The sequence below is a fragment of the Neltuma alba genome, unplaced genomic scaffold (genome assembly GCF_004799145.2).
Source record: "Neltuma alba isolate B1F8T4 unplaced genomic scaffold, ASM479914v2 tig00011687_pilon, whole genome shotgun sequence".
Lineage (NCBI taxonomy): Eukaryota > Viridiplantae > Streptophyta > Magnoliopsida > Fabales > Fabaceae > Neltuma > Neltuma alba.
This window is the reverse complement of record NW_021636326.1, coordinates 321,898-340,562: the sequence shown is the minus strand read 5'-3', so window position 1 is coordinate 340,562 and position 18,665 is coordinate 321,898. Positions and strand designations below refer to the sequence as shown.

The following is an 18,665-nucleotide window of genomic DNA, read 5'->3' as shown; positions in this document are numbered from 1 at the left end:
CAAGGAATCCCCCGAATCAACGCCGTTTAGGCTGATGTGCTCTGCGCCACGACATTCATTGTCACACACACACGCACCCACATTTATTTATTCTATGCTTTATTATAAAAATTAATGAACCTCCATGCATCTCTTCCAGCAATAATTATTTTATTATTATTACTATTTGTTATGCCGCTATGGTATTTGCTATAGCTAGCTTGTTCACTGAAGTTGAATCAAAATCACCAAGATCTTTTGCCTTTCTATGGCAGCTTTTAGGCAACAGCGCAACACAAACACTGCAGGCAATGTTTACTCAACTTTTTAATCATGAGATAATAATGTGCCTAATATGACTTCTCAAAATAAGGTCAAAACTCCCAATCTCTACCTGTCCCTTCCTTTGAAATCACAAGTTCTTTCCTTCGCATCGACACAAGAAGCTGCAGGTTGCACGGCTTCCAAAGCGTCATATATACAAATGTGCACGCAATCCTAAACAAATTAAGCTGAAACTGAAACGAGGTCAATTATTAGTTAATCATCGGCTCATCACACGCTATAACAAGAAAGAATTGAGAACCAAGCACTTACTCGAATCTGTAATTAAGTGGATCACGATGTCATATTTGAGAACTTGATCCATCACACATCGTCAGAGTCATGTACATAACTATTAGTATGAATCGGCTCGAGCCGACAGAGGTGTGGGAAGGTGCTAGGATAAAGATGGTGCGGGCTTGCAGTGGAAACAAAGGAAAGTAGTGGGTAGAGTGTACATATAAGTAAATTCGTGGGGAGAAGTAATAATGGGAATGTGGACCAATGTGAAAAAGGTACGTGTTAGGGCAGAGGGATTAGAAGTGCTAAATATACACAAGTATGGTGAGTGGACTGCATAGGCAAAGTGCATATAAGAGCATCTGCATGGTGTCAGAAGAGGACAACTCCCATCACTACACAGATCGTCATGTGCCTCCATTCAGTTTTTTGTTGCACACTCATTTCACTTTCATTCCCCACTTCCCTTTCTCTTCACTTTCATTCCAGTACTTGCCATGTTCACTTGACAAAATTCATAATATCGTCAGCTAACCAATAAAATCTCCCCAAAAATTGACAACTTACAGCTTCTTCAAAGAATTATTTTTGCCCGCTTTGGTTTCAGCTTGACAGGCAGATGGCCGATGTAAAAGCAAAACAGTGTAGCATACATGCTGAAATTCTCATCTTGATTTGGTGGATTATGTTCACTACCTTATCTTTTCGTTTCTGTTAATCTGACAAATTCTGTCATTTCTAGAAGGGCAATGGCCCTCTTTCTTCTTTCGTTCCTTTCTTTTTTGTTGTGGTTTTTTTTTGGGGGGGGGGGGGGCGGGGGAAATGCTTCTGCCTAACTGATCAAGTTATGAATTAGGCAAATTAAATCTTGAAATGGAACTATATATATCTTTGGACGTCGAGCACAGACACATTATTATATTGTTGCGCATCTTTTTTTGTGGCCTAGTTGATTCTTCACTCGTATATACGCAGTTTAAGTACTAAGGTGTGACTAGTTACAGAGAATTCATAGCAAAATTAAGAAAAGGCCAACCGAATTGTCGTCGTTGTTGACTTGGGTGAGGTGATAGGTGCCCGCTTGCTCATATTGTAGAGTTCGTAGCTAGGATAGCTCGATATAAAGGTATAATTTAATTTAGTGTTGATGAGAAGCATAGAAAAGGACAGATAGTAAAGAGAGTTTTGCCGCACTATGAGTCGTTTGGGCAAGAAGTCTGCCCACTTGCTGAATTTTGTGTTTCCAGCCAATCTCCGATTGTTGACTTAAGGATAAGAAAAGTAAGCAGGGGAGGTGAGATGAGAATGCATGCGAGCTCAGCTATCAATTTACGCCCAGTGATAAACTCACGGCATGCAAACATTGGGAACAAGGCAGGCCTGGAATCTGACGTGGATCATCCCTCCATCTGCCATGAGCTTAATTTGCATGCATGCATAGATGCATATCATCCCTCCTCCCCTGTTTCTTAGCCCTTCGGAGTCAAACTTTTCCAACTCAGCACAAATCCCTTCCAAAGACGTCCAGGCATGGATTCTTCATAATCATCATCCTTACATGATACTCCTATGGTTGTATTTATAGCACAGAGAGAGAAGACGTTTTTTGGTCATATTTATAGGACATTGAGAGAAATTTTTTTTATATTTGTACAATTTTATCCCTCATTTACTATTATGTTGATTTTGTTTACATTAGGTATAATATATATTAAATAGCGATCAAGTTAGAAAGTTATTAAATTTTAGATGAAAATTAATGAAGTTTAAAATTTTTCTTAGTCTATATAAAATATACTGAAAGTGTCTTATAAATAGGATCAGAAGAGTATATAGCATGAATCCCACATAGAATGTGGTTTGCCTTCAAATGAGTGCCCATCCACCACCAGATGATGGTCCCTTTAAGTTCTATCACTTCTGGCCTTTGGCAAATTATCGCCGCCACGACAATTTCAAAGTTGATGTTTAATCAGGTTCGTGTATTTTCAACTTTTACACAATAAATTCAACTGTCTTCATATTCGGTTTCCGAAGCCCAAATCATGAAGCCCACGTCTGAATTCCCCCAAATGTTATGTTGGGGTGACCTCAGGTCTGCTAAGTCTAAAATAAAAACAAAAACTATGCTTTTGGAAGCCCAAATTCCGTGACCCGTTTAGCCGCCGAAAAACGCAACTCTCATGTTTCCGGCCTTGTTGACAGGCTAAACTGTTTTTTCCCCATTCATTATCAAGTAATCAAGGTAATATGATTTTTTTTATGGAACTATTTTCTTTACAGGGAAAAAAAAACTATTCATGTGGACTTCCTCCGCCTTTTTTTATAAGAGACGTTGAACTCTATTATATAAATCAAAAGGTTAGTTAAAAATATTAAATAGGTAGAAATTATAAATAATTTTTCTAAAATATCTTTATTTATGAGAAGAGTGAGGATACAAGAAAAAGAGTAAAAAAATTATTATAATAAAAAAATTATAAAAGAGAGAGAATGTGGATGGAAAGAGATGATGATTTGAGAAATAAGATAATAAATATATTAAGTATTAAAATAAATAATTAATAAAAGTAAAATAAAAAATTTATCACAAAAACTTAAAATAATTTGTAAACATTACTTTTATTTAGAAATAATATGAGAACTGCAGCTGTTGGTTACAAAAAAACGTGACGGGGGAGGAGTTTTTAGGGAAGTCAATTACTACGTCATCAGTCGCAGCTTGCTACATTGAGATCACAGGGTGAACTGAGGCTTCTCTTGTTGTGCTTCAACTGGACCTGTGTCTTGCCGCTGTTCCGCGGGCGTTCATCGGCGACAGAGAAGAATGACCTTGTTTCATTTTTTCAATTGTGCAATTCTTACCTTCGGCCCGCACGCCGTTTATTATTCTGCTACTCCCTTGTAAGTCTCTTCCTCATAGATCCATCTCCCTTACCTCATTCCTTCCTTCTTGCTTTCATCCCCTAATCTGGTTTTATGTCTATCCCTGTTTTCGTTTTTTCTTTTTTTCCCAAATTCGGGATCTAATTTTTTGAAGATGCAAATTTATACCTATCGATCCTCTGACAAGTTCTATAATTTTGCCCTATCGTCTTACTTTTTACCGCTGAATTACTGTCCTTTGTTTTTTTTCGTCCCTCTTCATAGTGCCCTAGACGGACCTTTTTTTCCCTTTGGTTAGTGTAGCTGCTTATGTATAGAATATCCAAACGCACGGTGATATTATCCGAGAAGTTCATTTTTCAAATTGGTTCCTGCTCACGAATTGCAGATGGGATTCCATGCGTGAAACAGATCATTAAACGGTTTGGCTATGTTCATGATCTAGATGTTGTTCATTTTCCAATGAGTTTGTTGCTTAGTAGCTGAAGGTTTTTATTTTTTATATTTATTTTTTAAAAACTCAAACCGAAAGTTGGACAGCCTAGTTCCGATGAATGCCTGATTGAAATTTTCTGTATCATTGCTTTTAAATATCAAATACTCTTCAAAAGTTGCTCCTGCTATGTGATCAAGGCCTCGTAGTTGTAAACTTGTAAGCAATAGCACGGCATTAATTAAATATTCTTGAGTTGAATCATCTCAGAATTATTTACTTTCTTCTTTGGCAACACAACAGAAAAAAGTAGTTATTGTGCTTTGTTTGCTTGATCATGTGATCATGTGACAATTTTACATGTGCAGATCTGAGTATGACACCCTTGGTACTTCTATCAAAGCAGCTGTTGTTTATCTCGCGACAGCATTAGTTAAGGTTGGGAAATGTACTGAATTTTCTGGTCTATGTATCAAAATAATATTTGCACAAAGTAAGATTATGTGTGTCTCTTTTCTTTTGTTTTGCTTATGTTGGCAGCTCGTTTGTCTCGCAACTTTTCTCAAGGTATCTGAGAGCGATAGCTTTGATCCTTATCAGGTATGTTGCTACATTGTGTTATTATCTATTTATGCATGCATTTAGGCACCTGTACTTTTACGTAAGGCAGCTAGATATTCTTTTGGAAAATTCCTTAAAAGCATGATCTTGATACCTAATTAATTGAAGACCTTGGATTCACCACAAGGATGTCACCAATGGTCTAAAAGCTAGAATCTGTTACCAATGACTGCGAGGTTCCCCTTCGTGGGGGTGTCAATATAGGGTTTTGGGCTTGCGGAGAAACAATCTTAGCAGGGTAGTTCTGTTGTAAACTTTTGCTAAGCATACAATTGTTCTTTGAATCGAAAGAAGTTGAGACAGCACCTTTGATCCCATGGATGCCATTGTGAAGTTATTGTGCACCTCTAATACCTTTACAATGATTAGTGAGTGATAAAAAGTGGCTTATTTTTTCTCCCAGGAATGTCTGAAGGCATTAATAGGCTTCATAGATGTTGCTGGGCTTTATTTTGCCTTGACCCAGTTGACTCACAGAAACATCTCTCAAAATCATAAATTTCAAGCAGTTGGCCTAGGTGAGTGTGACAGGGTGTCACATCTTATATGATAAAAAAGATGTCTATGTTTATTCATCTCTTGAGAAGTGCATTGATTCTTCTATCTCTTCAATTCATCTCTTGTGGCAGGATGGGCGTTTGCGGATTCTGTACTGCATAGATTGGCACCCCTTTGGGTGGGCGCAAGAGGACTAGAGTTTACTTGGGATTACATTCTGCAAGGCCTAGAGGCTAATGCTAACCTGGTACATTCATCGATTTAATGTGAGATTTCTTTTTTTTTGGGGGGGAAAAAAAGGGAAGAGTTCAAATGCACATGTTCTGGCTGCTGGATGATACCCTGTGTTTTTTGCATGGAGGATGAGGAATGAATGAACCTCATTGTTCATAAATTAGTTCAATTTGATATAAATTTTATGGTTCGTATTGATGATTGTGGGATTCTGTGTTGGTTGAAATGATGAAACTGGAGGTCAGTTGCTTCAGGCAAATATGCTCCTACTTATTCTCAAATTTGTAGTACATAATTATTTAAACAGAGTTTTTGCTCGTGATCTGTACAGGTTTTGAGCATATCTCTTGCGGCACTAGGATCTTTGATGTGGCTCCGAAAAAATAAACCCAAGACTCTGATTCCTATAATATATTTGTGTGCAGGGATTGTGGCTACCATGCCATCCATCACTAGGTATTTCCTGTCTCATCACTGTTTGGCTAACAAGGGTTATTTTCCCCCCCTCTGAATTTATAGTAGGGCAAACTAGTTTTCTGTAAGTACATAGTTTTAAATAAAAAAATGAGCATAGGACCTCTCATTGAACATAAGCCTCTAGTTCACTGTTCTCTGGGGAATATTGATACTATCCATTACTATCTTCACTTCTCCCTTGTATAAAGTTGATTAGGATATGATGAACAGTCGTAAAGCATCATGGATATGGTGATTGGGTACCTGGAAGTCATAAAGTTTAGTCTCAGTCATCAATTTGCACTTTTTTATGGTCCATATGTTTAGAGCATTTTGTTGGCCATAATCCATTATAGTGCTGTCTAAACTCTTTTGCTGTTGTGCAGCTATCTGAGGCGAGGCTTGGGGTGGCATTTACTGAAGGTCGTAGGGTTTGAACTTTTCACATCTTTGGTAATGGCTGTTTTAAGTTGGCAGCTCTTTGCTGCATGTCAGAGGCCTTCAGCATGAGAACCTATCATGACCAGAATCAGAGAAATGCCATTAAGATTATTGTTAAACTGTGCTTAACTTATTTCTGGCCAGTGTGTTGATGAGCCAATCTCTGCACCAGATGGTAGCTGCCCTGCTGTTTAAATTTTACCAACTTTAGATGTATCAATTACAATTTCTTGATATATTTGATTTTTATGTTTCTTGCGAGAAGTTAAATGAAAATTAGAGTTTTGTGAATTTGGAGTTGTGCCCTGAGTTGCTTAGGGTTTGAGGCATCAACCTTGTTGATCACTACGAAATTGATTTTTGGAAGAATCTTCTTTCATGTTTCGCAACAACTGCTCCTCCTGTTTGTTGTGCTAATGTGCTCACGAACTCAACTCAAAGGAGGGAATTACGGCTTTTGTTGTAGATATATCACCAACAAATACATAACCCTGCTTTGTTTTTGGGCGTTCAAACCCAACCTGCACCGCGACATTGTGCGGACCGAGCTTTTATGAAGGATTACCATTTTTTTTTGGGGTGGGGGGGACATCCGATTATATGATGCACAGTGACTTCATCTTACCAAGGAATGTCTCAGTCGGCGTAGGCAGCCCCATGGTTAAACCTTCTCAAAGACAAAGAAACTGCATGATCTCATATATATATGTGTGTGTGTGTGTGTGTGTGTAGAAAGAGAGAGAGACAAGTGCCAATCATTTTACACAAAGCCTACTTGAAATGATCAAAGCATTAATTTTAAAAATGAATTATTAATTCGCGTTCACTCTCTATTGTCCAAGGGTACCGTCCTGATTGCAAAACGGTGCGTTGAAAAATGTTAGACCGCGGTCCCATCTCATCTAAGCGTCAAGTTTCCTCTGACCCAAAAAAGAAGCGTCAATTTTCCACTTCCTTTTCTGGGGCTACAAAAGCGACAGATTGTTGAACAGCCCAGATTGGGAATGGGACACAACCGTAGAGATGTCATCGTCACATAGTTTACATGATAATTAGTACCTGGTCGACAAAATTTTTTGTGCTAAAAGAACCAAGCAAAATCATTCAACCAAAACACAAGATAAGCCCTCGTAGTTGTGGCCTATTGATATTTTCTTCTCCAAAATTTTTTATTAAGAGGGAGGATACCCACTTAACAGTGCTTTTGAACATAATTTTCTCCAATTAAAAAAAGTATCTGTGCTTGGCTAAAAAAGAACATTTCTTTTCTTTCTAAACAACACTACGTAACCAAGACATTTTTTGAACAAATTTTCCACTTCATATTCAACAAACCCATAGAAAAGTTATCCAGTCTACTTCATCCCAACGACACAAATAAAACTTGAACATGGTCTGCGGGCGAAAGATTATCATTTATAAAAAGAAAAAAAAAATTACCATTTAGCTTACAACCCAAGATTACATTAGTACACATCCTCAAAAATACAATGATCCGCGAGATTTAAGGATCGACCTCCCATGATTGGATGCAATTCGGGCCTCGTTTGCCTCCATAACTCACATTCTGCAGAGGAGAATAATCCTCAATAACTCTGAATATTGTCACATCCATGATCAATGGCTTGCCTTGACCAACTAGTTCAAACACACACACATCAAATTCTTCCAGGTTATTGTCCAGAGCGAACTGTTTCCACCCACCAGTCAGTCCTCCAGTTCGACGACCATGTTCAAAGCTGTATTTGGCATGCCATTCATTCCCTCCCGTGCGCAATATGACGTCTTCAGAGTGAGGAAAAAGATGTTCCGCTAACCACTTGCTAGGGATTGACTGGCGTGCCACAAGAAACAACAATGCAGTTTATAATGCCCAGATCAACATCAAACATTATGAATACCATGCCACCGAAATTACATAAACAAGGCTTTAGAATATCCTAAGAAGGAAACTAAGGTTATAAAGCAACAGATTACCGCATAGAATCTCTTGTATACATGTGTGGGACGCATGATTATGTAGAAACCCTGGTCAGTACACGCTGCCTGAGCTAATTGGAGGGCAGTCGTTTTCTCATCTTCTGTAACAGGCCTTCTGTTTGAAATATAAATTTCATTCGTCTTACTTCTGCTCGCAGATGAGGGTTCAGCATCTAACAAATTCACTGACCACCATTATCAGGACCAAAATCAGATTTCACATCAAATACTGATTCCATTACTGTTTGAAACTTATTTCTCTTTTTTAATTTGGGGATGCTTCTATTTGTCCGTTATTCTGACTATGCAGGAAGGGCAGTTGTCTATTTTCTTCCATTACATCTCTTTGGAGAGAGAGTTATTTTAGGGGTATGATTATCCCTTGTGGATATGCTAGGAGATTAGGAGACTCTTTTGAACTCATGAATTGCCTGTTTTTTATAACTGATAATGAGTTTGTAATTTGTATTTCTTTGTTTTGGGAAGCCTTCTTGTTCTTGGTTTTTTATATTTCTTTACTCTTCCATAAATTATCGTCCCTTCCATAAGAACATGTTACAGGTTTTTTTTAATAAGAAAAAAGGTAGAAGAACAGCAAAAAGGTCTAGGCCCTGCGTCACATTGAGTGAAATTATTACCAGCAATCAAGTTAGCTCTGTCCCTGCGCGTTTTAGATCCTCTGGTTCCTCCCCTCTGCTTAGTTTGGACATCCGCAACTGCCACTGGAATTGCTGTCACAGGGGAGGCAAATTCCACACCAGCATCACGGGCCTCTTTGCTACTAATTTCAGAAGGGATGACAGCCGGCACTCCCATGCTCTCTCCATGCACAAACTTCTCAGGCGAAGCATGTTCAGTGGGAATATTAGAGCGGAAATTGACTTCTTTCAAACGGTTACCTCTGATTCTCTTATTTGTATGCCCACATTTCCTAACAAAATAAGAAGCAGCCTTCTCACAGGAGCCACCCCGGCCAAATATTAGAACATCAAACTGCGATTCGTTATTGTACTTGAAGACCAGGAGATCATTCTCTTCCAAACAGTGATCTTCAACAAATTGTTGCCAGCCGTGCGTGAAATGCAAGGTATCATTTGTGGTTGTCAATCCAACATTCCACTCATCGCCACCAGGACCTCTCAGAGTCACATTATCTGGCAATTTCTTTCTTAAATTATCTGAAAAACTTCTGGGCAGTGTCTGCAGTTTTTATTCAATAAAATTTAATTCGCATATTTGAGAATAAGATACAACACGCTGAAGAGAAATATTTACAGAACATATTTCTGATCACATGGTACTGATCGCAGTATCTGAAGATAGCATGAAGTTTTTTCAGCAACTGAAGCAAGTAATTATCTATCAGAAAAGCGGCCGCTAGACATTTTACGGGTATTGTCAGTGATTCTAGTACTAGGACAACTACACACACGCATGCACACATTTGCTCTCTCCCCATTCAATCTTTTCTTTTTACCCACTTTTGTCTCTCTTGGAACTCTTATTCGCTTTCCCCCACATTATAGTGTCTATAAAGATTTCTACAAACGCTGGGACTGTAAAAATGAACCAACAAAGGCAGAGAAACTGTGGTCTCTTCGCAAAGACATAGAAGGACTCACGAGATAACAATCGATCTTAAGATCATAAAGGTTAAAACAGGTAGAAAAAGGTAAAAAGCAAGAAAGAAATATAAGAGGGCAATTCGACATACTGCAAAGAAAAGCGAGGAAGAAAGGGGGCCAAACAAAAGGAAGGTAATATCGGCACCCCTGGAAGGTATGAGGATGAGAAGAAAGCAAACAACGGGAAGCGTGCACTGAAATTACAGACTAAGACTCATATGTAATGAAATCTGTATGATCGAGTGGGTGGGCCAATTATGTGATCGGCGACAGAAAAGAAGAGGAAGAGGAAGAGAGACTTACAAGCTGTCGATCAAAGCCCTTGGGAAGATAGTAGGCAAAATGGACGAATTGGAAACGGGTCCAGTAAATGTCGTCTACCCATGATCTACAGCTTTCACAATTTTCTCCCATTTCTACTGACACAGATCGCGCAGGGCAAGGGTAGAAGCCTTTAGAGTTGAAGCAGCTCGCGAGCTCCAGGAATCCACTACATAAGCTCAATAAAAAATCACCAAGGTCCTTTTATTAAGTGCATAATTATCTTCTCGACCGTTTCGGGAATTTTAAGTGTGCGCTAAAAAAGTATTTAATGAAGGGTACGTATGAAAAAATAAGATGATTTTGAAAATATAGATTATATTTTTTGGAAAAAAAAGCCTCCAGCAATTAAAACGGACACAAATAAATAAGCACCAGTACTCCTATGCGACCTCGCCCAGCCCCAGGTGCTGTGATGTCGCCCATCCAATCCAATCAAGAATCCAGGAGCACGAGGCAGAGGGGGGCTTGGTGGGCCCACTTCTCTCTGCCTCTGACCCCCCTCCCTCTGTGGGCGGCACGACTTCCGAAGGCTATCTCAGCTTTATGCTTTGTAAAATGGATAGCAAAAAAAAGAGAGAAAAAGAAGAAATAACTTTCTTTTAAGTTCAGAGTAAATTATAAATTATAAATAATTTTTTAATTATAATTTACTCAGTAAAAAGTAAATATGTAAGAAAATTTTTTTCTTGACTTACATAAAACATGTATATAAATATTTTTCATCACTGCCCCAAACAGGCCTATCATGGTGTAATAGTTTGCTTCTGCCCAATCAAATGAATCTTTTGCTCTTCTATTTAAGAATTATTACTTCAAATATCCGATTTATTAAAAATTACTAGATAAAAATACATTAATACAATGACTCATTTTTACACCAATTCATTAAGTCTTGCAAAAGGTCATCAGCAGCCATACGCCACCCAAATTATAATAATAAACCATCAGAAGATGCTTTTATACTTCATGATATGAAGGTGAAAAACCTATTGCAGCATTTATTAGACTTGATTCGGCATTGGCGCAGCATTTGTCTACTAATCAATTCATAGCCTACAACAAATACTTTAGTTGCATCCTGCATGACTCTATTAGCAGGCGACTTTGTTGTCCGTAAATTCGAAGCATCTGAGAAAATAAGCTGATGGGAAAGTTAAGCCTACTCATGCCAACTCTTCCTTCCTGAAAACAGATTTGCGAAGTAACGGACGGCTGTTAAGCGACGCATTAGCCGTTGGTTCCGTTTGATAAGCAGCTAAAATAAAATTCCAGTGACTACTATCCAAGTATCATGTTAAATTTCACATTAATGCAATAACGCAACTTTCACAAATCATCCTTGTTCATAGGTAAGAGACTTAATGAACAAAATAAGTGCTGACTGACAACCACATCGTTTCAGACATTGAGTAATGAAAGAAAAAACACATAATAATAACCAAAAAAATCAATTAATTCGATTGTCTGATAGGATTCAAAATTTAAAAGATGTGAAGATATAAGATTAAAATTTAATAATATATACATACAAATTTTAGGAAAATAATAAGAAATGCATGAACCCATTAAATTTGCCTAGTTCTGCCAGCAAGCCAACCTTTTGAAGCTCTTGCCAGTTCCCCATGGCAACACAATCTGATCAAACTTCCTGCGAAAGATTGCTTAATCCTTCACTGGTCTGCTAGGAAACAACCTTTTTCTCATTTCTCGGGCTGCATGCCCAAATAGCTACAGAAGGTTTAATAACCCAACGCATCCACAGATCCCTCACCTCCCAACAGGTTCCATTCCATTATGGTTGCCATTACAACTTTTACAAGGCAACAGCTACATTACTCCCCCCCCCCCCCTCCTATTCTCTTAATATGGATGAGCATGGATGAATGGGTCTAACAATGCCAAGTATCGAAAGAGGCCGACCTTCATAATTTAAGCGATAGTAACGCATCATGAGTCTCCTGGTAATAGATGACAACCAACGTGATGTCGACTTAGGATGTGAACTCTATTTTCTGTCCCTTTTTATTTTTCGAAGGGAGAGAGTTTTGCGTTTGTGGGTTGGGGGAGGGGGATCATTCATGGATTGTTTAAAAGCATAAAACATGTCCATTGAAGATTGATTCATCTGTCTCACAAGCATGAGTGTTTACTGGTTGTTGGAACTACAGGTAATCTACTAGATTTTGGTTCCCTGTTCTGATGGTCAAGCCCTTCCTTACCAATCCCAGAAATATAAACTTGCATTTCATACTGACCAACAAGTTCGAAAATGCACGTGTCTCCAAAATTGATGTCATTATCACGGACAAAGGCCATCCATCCCCCACAAAAGGTGTGCACTGCTCTGCCTTTTGTGTCTGGAACAGAGTTCACAGCCCAACATTCACCTCTCAAATTACGAAGCACAACTTCTGTTTTGTATGATGGAAGATGCGCTGCAGAAAACTGATATGGGATTTTCTACAATGCGAGGGGAAAAAAAAATCCAATGGATTAGAACTGATGTTAGGAAATACAATTACTAATAGATGTGGTCAAAAGCATTACATAATTTCTAATCACTCACCAAAGTGTATGATCCGCTGACATTGAACTTTTTCATGACTTTTACAAAACTAGGAAATGAGGAAGTGAAGGCCTGAGCTGCTCTTTGTTCATCAAGTGCAAACAGCATTCTCAAACCAGCTTTAGCCTGTGAGCTTAGTTCATCTTCAGTTCGATGTCTTCTCCGAACAGCTGTCTTCGTTTACAGTTAAAAGTATGAAATAAGTCACGATTTGGACGATATATTCTTTTATAGATTAAAGATATTCAACATTCATCTCTCTTCAGTAATTATCACTCGCAAAGATTCCAATTTGAATTATTAAATTAATTTCTTTTTTTAGCCAAACAGAATAAAACTACTACCAGAAACGTAATGCTATCAATTCATATTGACTTAGAATCTGAATGCAAAGCCCAGTTAAGAAATAGATAGAAACCTCACCCAACTTATTATGGGCAGCTTTTGACTGAGGGCAAATCCCTGTCTTCTTAGAAGCCTTCGACACTCCGCCAGGATTCTTTTTATCCGCAGACAAAACAGCATCCTGACACATCCTTGACCACTTCTTATCAGATAGATCAACATTTCCATTGCATTTTGGATTGACTTTGGCCTTCATCGGCATACATCGAGAAGTTCTATGGGAATTGATGGAATGTCCTGTAAGAGGCCTACTAGAAGCTACTTTCCCACCCTGACAGTCTATCCCATCTTTTCCTACTCCAACAATGCGGACCCGTAATTCACGCTCATGGACAAGTTCAAAAATGCAGATATCCCCAACTTTAATGTTATTGTCACGAACAAAAGCCATCCATCCACCACAGAGAGTGTGACTCGTATGTACTCTTGTTGTTGGCACAGAATTAACAGTCCAACGCTCCCCTTTTACATTATGAAGGATGATCTTTATCTTGCAGTTTGGAAGATGCACCATTGAAAATTGATACGGAATATTCTGTATGATACCACTCAAATTCATATGTCAAATTCAGAGAGAGAGAGAGAGAGAGATTATAACAACTGTGTTGTCAAGTGTGATGACCTTGTGCAGGGAAGTGGTGATCAAACTGCAAAAGTGATTTATAACAGAAGGGCAGCCAGTACATAATAAAATAAAATTATATAGGAAGTAAAATAAGAACCACAAAGGGGATCACACACCAGAGTATATGAACCACTGATGTTGAAGCTTTTCATGATTCTCACGAAATACGGGAAAGAGGAAGTAAACAATTGAGCTAATCTTTTCTCATCATGTGACGATAACTTTGACAGACAAGCTCTATTATTCATACAAGGATCATCTTCTTTCCCACTTCCAATCTGCATAGCAGCCTCTGTATTGAATATAACAATTAAATAAAGCAGCATATTAAGATTTACATTGCTTTGCCTCATGATCCAACTTGAGCAATAAAAGGTATATGCCAGGAAATAAACATGGTATTCAAGACTTGAAAAAATGCTTTTGTGACTACGGTAAGCTTACTGTTCATGTTCATCTCAAGACTTAATTATGACATACAAATAATTATAATATAATGACCTTGTTTGTGAGACTCAAAATGTGATAGATTAAATTAACAGTTTTACCTTCACATTCGTTGCTATCATCCATTTGAGAAGGCAAAGCAACATCACTAGCTGGGCATCTAAGTTGTGCATCTTCTTTGGAGGATTCTCCTTTTTCTCTGAACATATTAATTGGTTTTACCCACTCAAGCAAGGATAAATCTTTACTAACTATACTCGTCTTGAGTTCCTGGTTCTCAAAGGCACTCCCTCTCATTTTCTTTGGCACACCTTCAGCAACAACATTCAAAGAACAATTCTCCTCCCTATTTCTTTTATGTGCATTAATATGATTGACGTCACATGAATTTTGACTGCACTTAGATATAAATGCTGCTTCTTTCTCGCATGCTCTTTGATCAAAGACTAGCACATTGAAGTGTAGGTGACCCTCATATCTGAAAACCAAAAGGTCACCAACTTCCATAAAATGATCTTCCAAAAACATCTGCCATCCATGATGGAGGAATAGATCATTCCCCTCCTTAACCAGTTGAACATGCCAAGTATTTCCGCTAGGACCCGTCAATGAGACTAAACCAGACGTCCTACCTTCAAAGCAATGGGTGAATCCGGAAGGAATTCTCTGCAGAAACAGAGTTTTTTCTTACGACCACCAGAATTCCAAGATGCATACAATCTAGATACATTGGCAACCAAGAAAGACAATTCCATGGCCAAATTATACATTAGGCAACAGTTTCAACATTCAGCCGTTCCTAAAACCTTAGAAGGCACTTTGAATATAGATGATCATAAATTGTTCACAAAATGATTACGTAGGAAAATTTAATATGCCCATGAATTCCGACAGTCAGCCCTGTACAAATCCTAAAGCATTTGGTTTCAAAGCTTCATTTTCTAAAAAATTTCTACACATAAAATTGAAAAGAAGATATATATTTATCCACAGCATAGGGCAGTTCAATCTGTCACTATTATGGAAAGAGAGATAGATGTATCATACATATCTTTACAAGGAAGTGAGCTCTCTTCGCAAGCAATGACAACAAATAATAGCATTAAGCATCATTTAGATACATTTCGTTCATGTATAGTTGAAGAGGAAATTTAATCCTGATCCAGCCATTATTAATGCCAAAAGAACAAGAAAACTTAATCACCAACCTGATGAAAAAATGATAAATCCTTACTATAATATTGGGGAGATTAAAGTCGAGCTTAAACAGCATATAACAGCGATAAAGATATGACAGGAATACTGTATCCCGTCTTATATGTAGGACATAATTAGTATTCGCGTTATTCAGACTGGAAATTTCAAACTCGAGTTCAAACTCATTTAAGGGGCAAAAAAATATATTGATATTTCAACATCACAGTGGCCCCATCGATGATGGAGTAGAATAGGAGTGCCACGTCGCAGACAACGATAAAAATGTTGAAAAGGGGAAAAGGACTATACCAGTCTGTCGGAGCAAGGTGTGGAGGAATAAAGCTCATAGAAGTGAGGCCTCCTCACATTTAGGTTCGCCTCACAGTCCCGGCAAGCCATTAAGCCTACTTTCCCTCTATATTAGATAAAAATTTTGAGTACGCGCTCTCGAACGACCAAGCAGCATCTGAATTTTGTAACACGAGAATGATCAGTGGAAAAGCAAAAGGGAGGCTTTGAAACATAAATAAATAGAGAAAACTAAGATTTGGGGGAAGTAGAGAAAAAGCAATCACCTAGGAGGAGTCAGGACAGGGAAGAAAGAATTTGAGAAACCCCTCCGGGAAGATGGCTTCGACAAATCTTGCTTGCGTCCTTCATTGTGGAGAGCTGAGCCAGCCAGGTTGGTCGTGGGCAGTTTTTGGTCCTCCTCTTACTCACGTTCGGAAAACGACGCCGTTTATATTTTTTGTTCGGGCTTCCCAGTTCGCGCCACAAAAATGAAAAATAACAAAAGAAAACCATGCAGCTGCCTGAAAAAACAAGCAGAACGGTAATGCCAGGTCGTTTTTACTTTTTATACTATCTTTTGTTATAATTAACTTTGGAAAAATAGAAAAAAAAATACCGTCAAAATAAAAAAATTACACACAAAAACCGGTTCATAAAAATTGTTATCAAAATTTAAACTAATATTGTCGCAGATTCTTATTTATAATTTTTCTATTTTCATGATTTTTTTTGCCATTTTTCCGTTAACATTTTAGAATAATTTAACCGAGTGCGAACTAGCACGCACTAGGCATATGATGGTGGTTTTTTTTTTTTTTGAGCTGAAATGATGGTGGTTTTATTAGGGAAGCGCTTTTCTTAAGTGTTTATAGAATTTTCCAAAATCCAAACAGCCCTTTGTACTAGGCTTTCGTAACCCTCTAAAATGATAGTACTTCTACATGAGGCTTACAAAAATGGATGGTTTGAATTGACGAAGGATCCGGCCCAGCCCACTCTCTCCAGTGGTGGCTCTAGCCTCCAAGTAAACCAATAGTTGAAGCCCGTGGAGGAGCCTCCAGTTGTTATATTGCCCCCAAAAAAATAAAAAAACAAGATGACTTTTATTAGTTGGTGCTTTTTTAAGTTTTTACATTGATACATATAATTTTGACAATTTTTCACCTGAAATTTGAAACTATCGATAAAATGGTAGAACATGAAATCGGGAATCACTTTGTCGTTTGAAGAATTCTAATTCAACATACTTTATCCTTATACAAGATATTACATTAAAATTCTTATTATGTACATCTGAATTAGTGTGAATTCTGTAAATTATACTGCAATCATTAGGATTCAATTTTGTCTCATCTCAACTGGCATAAGGTCACTGAGAATTACCATGCATGCAAACAATCCTCTTTGACAATAAGGATGTTTCATTAGCATACTACTACCTTCGATCCTTAATATAAGCACTAGTTAACTAATTTGAGTAAATTAAGAAAGTTTTTTAAGTTAGTTATTTGTAATAAATAAATGTTGTTTTTCCTAAAATACCCTTACTAATCATGTGTGTTAGCTAGAACTACTATTTGATAGAATTTTTAACGTGTGCAATTACTACAGTGACTACTTTGAAAAATAAATAAATATGAGAAATAAAATAAACTGAGATCTTATATTTAGAGCCAACAAGAGTAGCGGAGGTGGTATATTACCTATACATGCTTATGTTTCTTTGCTGTGTTTTAAATTTTAAATTAAAAAAGTCACATATCAATGATAAATATTGAAACATACAGTTGTTTTATTTTCAACAGGGTACGCAAGTTTCGTTATTGCATGAATTTTATTTCCTATAATTAGAGATGCTAGAACGCTGCGGGTGGAGAATTTTGCGGCATCTATACTGTGAACACAAATAATTCACAATAATAAGGGTGTTGATAGAAAATGCCGGAGAATCACTCGCTAGCCATTAAACGCGTCAATGTAACGTCTTCCTTCTTTCCCTTCTTAAACGGGTTCCTTCAATTGTCCTGGGCCTTCTAAGGGGGGCGACGCACTTTATGATTATTCCTCTTCTTCTTTCTTCTCCATACAATGCAGGCCTCGGACTGCCTCCTATTGCTATTCTTTCTACTCGCATCTGTATACTTTTCAAGTGCTCTTTCAAATGCTGAGGTCTCCTTCATTGCTCATCGACAATTATTGACGCTTCGTGAAATGAAGACTTGCCTGATAATTATTCGGACAACTACAAGACAAATCTAACTTTTCCCCATAGCAGACTCAAAGCGCTTATATTGCGCTTCAAGCATGGAAAACAGCGATGTATTCAGACTTTTCCCCATAGCAGACTCAAGAGCGCTTATATTGCGCTTCAAGAAATTTGAAACTATCGATAAAATGGTAGAACATGAAATCGGGAATCACTTTGTCGTTTGAAGAATTCTTTGGTATACCAGATATTACATTAAATTCTTATTATGTACATCTTAATTAGTGTGGATTCTGTAAATTATACTGCAATCATTAGGATTCAATTTTGTCTCGTCTCAACTGGCATAAGGTCACTGGGAATTACCATGCATGCAAACAATCCTCTTTGACAATAAGGATGTGTCATTAGCTACTACTACCTCCGATCCTTAATATAAGAACTAGTTAACTAATTTAAGTAAATAAAAAAGTTTCTTTAGTTTTTATTTTTAGTTAGTTATTTGTAATAAATAAATATTGTTTTTCCTAAAATACCCTTACTAATCATGTGTGTTAGCTAGAACTACTATTTGATAGAATTTTTAACGTGTGCAGTTACTACAGTGACTACTTTGAAAAAAAATAAATATGAGAAATAAAATAAACTGAGATCTTATATTTAGAGCCAACAAGAGTAGCGGAGGTGGTATATTACCTATACATGCTTATGTTTCTTTGCTGTGTTTTAAATTTTAAATTAAAAAAGTCACATATCAATGATAAATATTGAAACATACAGTTGTTTTATTTTCAACAGGGTACGCAAGTTTTCGTTATTGCATGAATTTTATTTCCTATAATTAGAGATGCTAGAACGCTGCGGGTGGAGAATTTGCGGCATCTATA

At 37.5% G+C, this 18,665-nt stretch overlaps 3 protein-coding genes across 4 annotated transcripts; 1 reads left to right on the top strand and 2 right to left on the bottom strand.

Moving 5' to 3' along the window:
• The first annotated feature begins 3,251 nt into the window (after nt 1–3,251).
• Nucleotides 3,252–6,504, top strand: LOC114716780 (transmembrane protein 147). Its single transcript, XM_028901839.1, has 7 exons — nt 3,252–3,447; nt 4,231–4,300; nt 4,403–4,462; nt 4,887–5,001; nt 5,113–5,228; nt 5,547–5,671; nt 6,058–6,504. Exons 1-7 carry the CDS (start codon nt 3,371–3,373, stop codon nt 6,179–6,181), a joined length of 687 nt encoding a protein of 228 aa, XP_028757672.1. The 5' UTR covers nt 3,252–3,370; the 3' UTR covers nt 6,182–6,504.
• Nucleotides 6,505–7,410: 906 nt separating this feature from the next.
• Nucleotides 7,411–10,534, bottom strand: LOC114716726 (B3 domain-containing protein REM16). Of its 2 annotated transcripts, XM_028901773.1 has the most exons (5): nt 10,414–10,534; nt 10,021–10,207; nt 8,731–9,292; nt 8,090–8,265; nt 7,411–7,946 (listed from the first exon to the last, which is right to left on the bottom strand). In XM_028901773.1, the coding sequence occupies exons 2-5, from the start codon at nt 10,129–10,131 to the stop codon at nt 7,617–7,619; spliced, it is 1,179 nt and encodes a 392-aa protein (XP_028757606.1). In that variant the 5' UTR covers nt 10,132–10,207; nt 10,414–10,534; the 3' UTR covers nt 7,411–7,616. The 2 variants fall into 2 exon arrangements, with proteins under 2 accessions (XP_028757606.1, XP_028757607.1); XM_028901774.1 differs by lacking the exon at nt 10,414–10,534 and having other exon boundaries at nt 10,021–10,232.
• Nucleotides 10,535–12,131: 1,597 nt separating this feature from the next.
• On the bottom strand, nt 12,132–15,946 carry LOC114716769 (B3 domain-containing protein Os01g0723500). Its single transcript, XM_028901827.1, has 7 exons — nt 15,857–15,946; nt 15,591–15,747; nt 14,186–14,750; nt 13,754–13,929; nt 13,031–13,547; nt 12,608–12,777; nt 12,132–12,501 (listed from the first exon to the last, which is right to left on the bottom strand). The coding sequence occupies exons 2-7, from the start codon at nt 15,678–15,680 to the stop codon at nt 12,172–12,174; spliced, it is 1,848 nt and encodes a 615-aa protein (XP_028757660.1). The 5' UTR covers nt 15,681–15,747; nt 15,857–15,946; the 3' UTR covers nt 12,132–12,171.
• Between the last annotated feature and the right edge of the window lie 2,719 nt (nt 15,947–18,665).